At 39.0% G+C, this 8388-nt stretch overlaps 1 protein-coding gene across 1 annotated transcript in view; it reads left to right on the top strand.

The window, feature by feature from the left end:
• Positions 1-8388, top strand: part of cnot1 (CCR4-NOT transcription complex, subunit 1) — a gene marked incomplete at its 5' end in the record, with an annotated part of 51391 nt that overhangs the window by 33196 nt on the left and 9807 nt on the right. The window contains 13 exon segments of the mRNA XM_014023956.1: positions 1722-1932; positions 4213-4353; positions 4996-5120; positions 5240-5526; positions 5637-5715; positions 5827-6072; positions 6161-6301; positions 6383-6562; positions 6754-6870; positions 6949-7059; positions 7243-7320; positions 7605-7782; positions 8008-8162. Coding sequence (XP_013879410.1) covers positions 1722-1932; positions 4213-4353; positions 4996-5120; positions 5240-5526; positions 5637-5715; positions 5827-6072; positions 6161-6301; positions 6383-6562; positions 6754-6870; positions 6949-7059; positions 7243-7320; positions 7605-7782; positions 8008-8162 — 2049 coding nt within the window.

Below are 8388 nucleotides of genomic sequence, written 5' to 3'. Positions count from 1 at the left end.
TATATATACTGTAAATAATAATCAAATTTGAAGTAATAGTTATTTTAATAGGGGAAATCAGTCAGTCTAAAAAAAATAAAATCATGTATTTAAGTTATTTTGTGCAGTACAAAAGACATACTGTATTTGGTATATTCTTTTAAATATAAAATTATAATAATGTGTTTGTTTGCACTGAAAAGTTATGGAGATGGTTAAATATTTGTATGACTATCTGACTCAAGTCTTGCCAAAAATGTTTTTTATTAAATATATTAAAAATAGTAAAATTACAAACAAACTACAGAAAAGCTGTTCAGAATCTAAACTGTGTACTTTGACTAAGAACATGGACACAGTGTATAATGTTATGACTGTGTTAAACTATACCGTGTGTGTGTGGGGGGTAGTAAACGTTATCGTGCATTTATGGTTATCAAGGTGAACTGGTGAATATATCGTGATATTGATTTTAGGCCATATCACCCAGTCCTAACTGCTGCTCACTCCTTTTGAGGGGTTAGGTTAAAAACTTGTGGAAAAAAATGATACAACATTTCATCACTGTGAAATTCATCAAGATGTTTCCTAGTTTTTAACAATAAGTTTGGTAACAAAACTAAACGATTGGGTTAGAATGTTGTCTTTCATACTTTCTACATGCCAGGGAGAACAGTTTCAGTCATATATTTACATACAGTAGTTTTTGTTTGAGCACCTGAACCCCTTGAACCTGCTTCATTTTCTGCTACTGCTTTTGAGTGCAAATCTTTACGAACAAAAGTCACATGGTCTCTGTTATATTTCAGTTCTGCAGAGAGTCAGCTGGTAATGTGAGTGATTCCTTTTGTGTTGCTCCAGACAACTTAATGTTAGCACTGAATGTCAACCGGACATAAACATACAGTACAACAAGCCAGGAGGGACACAAACATGCCCAGCTTCATCACACACAACATGCACTGGGGGAAAATCCACCTCATGCCATTTTCTCAGATTTAAATTAAATAGATCCAAAATCGATTTAAATTGTTTTGTTTTTTCCCAGCCCTACTGGACACGTCTGGCTGCGCACTAGCCTTGCTCCTGAGGTTTTCTTTTTCTTTTTACCTCGCTCAGACACCTGACACTGGGGTGTCTTTGTTCCTGTTCCAGTTTTCTGTCCAGCCTTATGGAAATTTGGTGCTTCACATCACGTGACTCATACCATCAAAATTTGTACACACCGTCGCCATATTTTGATAACTGTCAACCAGACTGAGTTCTGCTCCACGCCTCTATTGGTTTCATGATGCTTGCTTTGTTTCTGAAAACTAGCATCTGTGTGAAACATAGCAGGCTGTGTCTGTGATTTCTGATCATTCAGGAAGCAGAAAGATAAATTTTGTGTAGGCCTTTCACAAAATGTTTAACAAAAAAACCCTCAGATTCTAATGTATTCATCTTCCTGCAGACTACATCCTTATAGGCACGCTCATGTGACCGTTTGGCTGGCTATCGAGTGTGGGCCTGAACATCAGAACTATGTGTCAGACTATCTGCAAAACTACTGGAGTAAACTTTTTAAATTCCCTTTGGGATTAATAAAGTATTTTAAACTAGATTGAAACTGTACAGTTGATTACAGTTTTGAATGAATTTCATACTTTGCAGTGAGTGTTCAATATTTGTGTGTTGCCTTATGTTTGACTGTAACATTGTCCAGTTCTACAACAAACTTCAGACTCTGTGCTTTTCTTCAGATGGACCATCTGACCGGTATGAGCTCCTTGAGCCTGGGGGGAACAGCTTCCTCTCACACTCAGAGCATGCAGAGCTTCCAGACTTCACTGAGTTCAGCTCTCAGTAACCCCCTGTCCCCTGCAAAAGCCTTCCCACCACTCCCTAACCCTAATCCCAGCACACCATTCGGGGGTATTAATATCAGCTCGCAGCTCCCTGGTATGGACTCTGGTACTAAGATATTTGATTTTTTTCTTTTACACAAACACAATGTCCTTTAGGCAGGAAGCCAACACCGTTATCAGTGTATTTGTAGCTCTTCTCTGTAAAACGTGAAATAAATTAGTTCCAGTTTCATTCAAGTGATGTAAATATTAGATGATCAAGTATAGAACAGAAAACAGTAGCTTTACCAAAATACACACAGAATTATGAAATAGGGCTGGGTATTGTGACCACTTCTGTAAATTAATTCAAATTCGATTTGATGTGCTCTTAAATAATGAGAGTGATTCAACTGTGTTGCAGAATACAAATTAATTTTATTTTAACTCTTCACTAGCCTGGTAAAAACCAGCCCGTTCTTCACTTGGCTTCGTACGAGGGACTGGACTCTCAGCTATAGAGAAGTGATTCTTGCTGGAGGCGTGGTCTCTGCTTAAGTTTAAAATGATTGGATTGGTTGGCCGTGACGTTTGCGTGCCAGCTCCACTGTGAAGGAGGCTAAGCTAAGAAGCTAACATAAATCACGTGTGCTGTAAACAACCCTACTGAGAGGAGAGAAGTACCGAGCTGAATGAGACGAGTGTAAATGAGAGCTGCTGTTTGTCAGACAAACTGATTTTAATTTGAAGCCTGATCAACACAGACTGGCTTCATTCACTTCCTCCACTGCTGTATGCTAAAATAACTAGCAGACACTGAGCAGAAAATTAATGTTGTTCAAAACTCCGCCTTCTGTTTTCTGATTGGCCCAGGTAAAAATTCTCCTGAAGAAATCCATCTCTGTGGGAGAAATCCCAGACGGAGCAGTGAAGGAAGTGTAGGAAGGCAAGGGCCAGGCTAAGTCTTCACAATAAACAACAGGTTTCAAGGACAAACTTGTAAATTGGACAGTTTAATCAGTTTGAACATCAAACAAAATGGTGAAGTTTCAAAGCTTTTAAATTAAGAAGGAATTATAAGTGAAACTGTTTTGTTACAATGTATTTCACACAATTATACATCCTGTTTCAGTTAGGGATGGGCAATTATTTTATCGTAATTGTTGATCAAGAAAAATTTCATGTTGATTACGATAAACAGCTGTGAGCCTCTTTACTTGATTAAACATGGCGGAAATGTGCGTGACAACAGCCAATCAGAATCCACTTTCTCCTTCTCCACTTCCGTTTATAAGTAGCTAAGGAAACGCAGACGGAATCATGGAATTGACCAAACAAAATGTAATCCAGTATAAAACGCTGAATCTCATAGCATTTGCTTGTTTTGGTGAGTTTCTGAGGTATTTTGACCACTGCTGCTCTCCGTACCTGCCGTCACCTGCTAACAGGAAGACGAGGTGCGAGGGTTCCTTCTGTAAGTAAATAATGAGCTTAGATCCTGTTCAGTTGGCACATATTGTTGCTGTTTGTAGGCTTTACATTTATGACATATTTAATATGAAACTAAATTGTAAAGCTTTTATTTTACAAAAGGATAGCTTTATTAATGTGAGATGTTTTACACAAAGAATGTTATTTTCTTGGTAAATTTTAAACTCCTTGCAAAAAGAATATAATGTTCTGAACCACAGCTATTTGTTGAATTAGTGAAAGTGACATGACAGCCATTATTTTTTTATTTCTGTAACTATTTGTTAAATTATTTTTCAGTCACTTTACACTAACACACATTTTAGGATAAAATAATGGTGATAATAAATGGAGATTGGACGTTATAAAAAATGAATCATGATAATTTTTTAGCCATTATCACCCAGCCCTAGTCTGAGTCAGATGTTTACCTACAGTAGTTTGGATCGGGCCCCTGACGAGCTGCTTCAAGCCTTTGTTTTCCACTGAGTCAAAGCATAAATCTTTGCAACCATAAGTTGCCGTGCTCTCTGTTATCTTTAAGTCCTGCAGAGAATTGGCAGGTAATGGTTGTGATTCTTTATTTTCTTTGGTTTTGTCCCAGACAACTTGTCAGAAGCCAACGTCTGCACTAAATGCTAACTGGATGTACACGTACAGCAAGCCAGGAGGGACATAAAAAGCGTTTTCTGTTTCATCGCGCTCAAGACTGAGGTTAACTTCGTGGGGAAAAATTGATCCCCTGCCCTATGAATCAATATTCCCACATTAAATGAAATCAATCCAAGGTCAAAGAATTGACTTATACCCAGCCCTAGTATCAAACTAATATTTCTTCTGTTATTGAAGCTTTAGTCGAAGCGTAGGACACACGTGGTTGAAGTTCAGCACATCTTTTTAATAAATAAAAATGAAAACCCTGTTGTCTTTATTTCAGGTCCATTGGGCTCAGCTATTGGATCGAACAGTGGCTTTAGTCTGGGAATGCCAACAGTAAGCGCTGATCCATTTGGTACCAGGAAGATAAGCACACCGGGCTTGAACCCGCCTACCTTTCAGCAGAGTAAGATGAAGGCCTGTAAGTGGTGGTGGTGTGACTGAGAGCCCTCTGCTGCTCTGCACTGTATTTCCTCTGTACTCACTATCAAATCTTTTATTTCTAAATTTAACGTTCACTTGAAAATGTTACACCAGGCTTTTAAATCTGGCACAATCAGCTTTTTAAACACTTGTCACTTTGAATTGTTTTGGTTCAGTTTGTCAAAGAGGAAATACAGATCAGTCTTCCATTCCTTGTCTGCTTATGCTGACACCCCCACGTTGATGTGTTTGTTTTGTGTGTAAGGGTTTGTGTGATTTAAAAAAAAAAAACTTTCAGTTTCAGTTTCCGCTGCTGGGTTTATCCCTCCAGATGACCGACTGGTCTGTGTGTGTTTGGTTCATTGACATTATGAACTTGGTAGATTTCATAGAGGATCCAATAGTTCAACACTCCTGTCAAGCTGTCATTAACTAACTGCACTTTCTGTGGAAAGACACTAAAGATGTTTTTAGTGCTTTGCTCTAAATGGACTTCTCAAAACTTAATGAAACCCTAATTTATCATTTTAGTACCTAAAACAGTCACATGATTTCTCTGATTTCAGTAACTGTGCGTACATCCCTCTAGTATTGGTAATCTGACTAAACGTGCCATGTTCTGTTTTTTCTTTTTGTCCAGCTGATCTTTCTCAGGTGTGGCCTGAAGCAAACCAGCACTTTAGCAAGGAGATTGATGATGAAGCAAACAGCTACTTCCAGCGAATCTACAACCACCCACCTCACCCAACTATGTCTGTAGATGAAGTAGGTTTAATGGGTCTTTTTATTTGTCAACAATTTAGTTTTATTAACGAGCTTAACTCTTCTCTTTGTTAGAAAAGTTTTCAATGCAATTATTTCATTTTTTCTTTGCTCCTGTTCAGGTACTGGAGATGCTTCAAAGGTTCAAGGACTCAACAATCAAGCGGGAACGAGAAGTATTCAACTGCATGCTTCGAAACTTGTTTGAGGAGTACAGATTTTTCCCCCAGTACCCAGACAAGGAGCTGCACATCACTGCCTGCCTCTTTGGTGGTATTATTGAAAAGGGTCTTGTGACCTACATGGCCCTGGGTCTGGCCCTGCGATATGTTCTTGAAGCCTTACGGAAACCTTACGGATCAAAAATGTATTACTTTGGAATTGCTGCCCTAGATAGGTTCAAAAACAGGTATTGAAATGTTTTTCCCCCCCAAAATAAGTATTAATTCATTTTTGTTAAACTTATTTATTTATTTATTTATTTATTTATTTATTTATTTATTTATTTATTTATTTTAGACTTAAGGATTATCCTCAGTATTGTCAACACCTGGCCTCAATTGCTCACTTTTTGCAGTTTCCTCACCATTTACAAGAGGTGAGCAAGTTTTTGTCTGTTAAGTACTGCTTATTTTGTCTATTTGAACTATGCAGAGTGTCTCCTCTGTCTTTCTAGCTTAAGAGTTTTAAATGTCCTGTGTTTGAGCAGTATATAGAGTATGGACAACAGTCCCGGGACCCTCCAGTGAAAATGCAGGGCTCTATCACCACACCTGGAAGCCTGGCTCTGGCCCAGGTTCAAGCCCAGACCCAGTCCCAGCAGCCGGCCAGCCTCAAACCCCCACAGCCAGGCCAGCCCAGCACCCTGGTCACCACCACCACCACCACAACCACAGCAGCCAAAACCAGCACCATCACAAGACCCACACCCAGCACCTTTAAGAAGGACATGCCTGTAGGTTTGACGAGTTCAACCCTAATAAGAGTGTTGTTTGTGCTCAGAATGATTGATCCACACTTCATGTGTTTTTCCACACTCCCAGCCTTCCATTAACACGACCAACATTGACACCCTGTTGGTGGCCACTGATCAAACAGAAAGGATTGTAGAACCCCCAGACACCGTTCAGGAGAAAATAGCTTTCATCTTTAATAACCTTTCTCAGTCCAACATGACACAAAAGGTAATGTGAAAAGGAAGCTGTATCAGATGACTTTAAATGCTCTGAAATGTTTTCTTTAAACGGTCCTTTATTTTTCATCAGGTTGAGGAGTTAAAGGAGACTGTGAAGGAAGAGTTCATGCCATGGGTATCTCAGTACCTGGTGATGAAACGTGTCAGCATTGAACCTAACTTCCACAGTCTCTATTCCAACTTTTTGGACACTCTCAAGAACCCAGAGTTTGTCAAGATGGTTCTCAGTGAAACTTACAGAAATATCAAGGTGAATTTTGCAGGATGAAGTTGGTAATTTAGCACAAAATACAAGTCTTGTTCATGCCTGTTGTTGTTTAAACATTTGAAGTGCTTGTCCTCTCCAAACATCTCAAGTCTATCTTGGTGATGCTGAATAAGCTACGTTAGTTTGACCTGTTAGACACTGTTTTTCAAATGTTGAACATCTATTTTTGACAGGTGCTTCTGACGTCAGACAAGGCAGCTGCTAACTTCTCTGATCGCTCCCTGCTGAAGAACCTGGGCCACTGGTTAGGCATGATAACTCTGGCCAAAAACAAGCCCATTCTTTATACAGTAAGAATAAACTTTACATTTGTTGACTGTGTTGTGAAATAATTTGCTGCAGAGCTGCCTAACACACAATTTTCGCAGGATTTGGAGCTTAAATCTCTGCTGCTGGAAGCGTATGTGAAAGGCCAGCAGGAGCTTCTTTATGTAGTTCCCTTTGTGGCCAAAGTCTTGGAGTCTAGTCTGCGTAGCATGGTGAGCAATCTTACTACAGATATGTCTTTGTACCACTCTATTGGCCCTAAGGCAGGTGGTTTTGTTTTTCCCCATAAACAGCTGGACTAAACTGGACAGAACTTGTCCCATGAACGTTTTGGACAATGTGATGTTTGTTGAATTTCAATTTGTGTTTTTTGTTTGTATGTGTGTGCGCTGCAGGTTTTCAGACCTCAGAATCCTTGGACTATGGCCATCATGAATGTTCTTGCTGAGCTACATCAAGAACATGACCTGAAGGTGAAGGTTTTCTGTTTTTAGCTGCTTGCATGTCAGATCTGTCACTGAAGGTTGATGCCAAGTCATAAAAACAGGGTCACAGCTTTTGTCTTAATTCTGGAAATTATGACAGTTTGAAGTACTAGACAGTAATAATAGTACTGTGTAATGTGATAAAACTTGAATGAAACTATTAAAAACACCAGATATAAACTGTAACATTTCTGTTAGTCCAAATTTTAACCACATCAAAAAGCATCATTGTGGTTTGAGGTAATGATGATACTCTGGTCTTGTTCCTGTAGTTGAACCTGAAGTTTGAGATTGAAGTTCTGTGTAAGAACTTATCTCTGGATATCAACGAGCTGAAGCCAGGAAACCTGCTGAAAGACAAAGACAAGCTGAAGAACCTGGACGAGCAGCTGTCAGCACCAAAGAAAGAAACCAAACCTCCAGAGGAGTTGCTGCCAGTTTCTACTACAGGTTGTTGCTTTTCAAAGATTCATACAAGCTAAAATAAGACTGTTACTTTATAAAAGTGAACACGTGTCCTTTTGTCCTCAAACTACTGTGATCATATGAAATTTAACTATCAATTATTATTTTCATTTTAACTTTGCTTTATCTTTTAGAACAATGTGGTAACAGTGTGTTACTTTACTGTGATCCTAATTAACTGTTGTTAAATTAGCATTTTGTGACCAACAGGAGACTTTGTTCCATTTGCAGCCCCAACCTCAACTCCAGCTGCAACCACCACCACGTGCACTACCACCGGACCCCCAACACCACAGTTCAGTTACCATGACATCAATGTGTACTCCCTGGCTGGCCTGGCACCACACATCAACATAAATGTTAATGTAAGTGTAACATCTGTGGATACAACAACAAGCTGTTCTCCACTGCAAACATGTTGTGTTTAGCTGAACAACACCTGTGCAAAAAAGTCAAATATGCTTCAATACAGTTTGTTTATATGGTGCAAAGTCACAACAAACATCATCTCAGGGAATAATTCAGGAAACCTAAGTCTAACTATAGGATTTATGAAAAAGGAAAGTCTTCAGTCTAATCTTAAAAGTAGAC

This window comes from Austrofundulus limnaeus, unplaced genomic scaffold (genome assembly GCF_001266775.1).
Source record: "Austrofundulus limnaeus strain Quisiro unplaced genomic scaffold, Austrofundulus_limnaeus-1.0 Scaffold399, whole genome shotgun sequence".
Taxonomy (NCBI): domain Eukaryota; kingdom Metazoa; phylum Chordata; class Actinopteri; order Cyprinodontiformes; family Rivulidae; genus Austrofundulus; species Austrofundulus limnaeus.
Note: the sequence above shows the minus strand (reverse complement) of the source record. Positions and strands in the feature narration are given on the sequence as shown.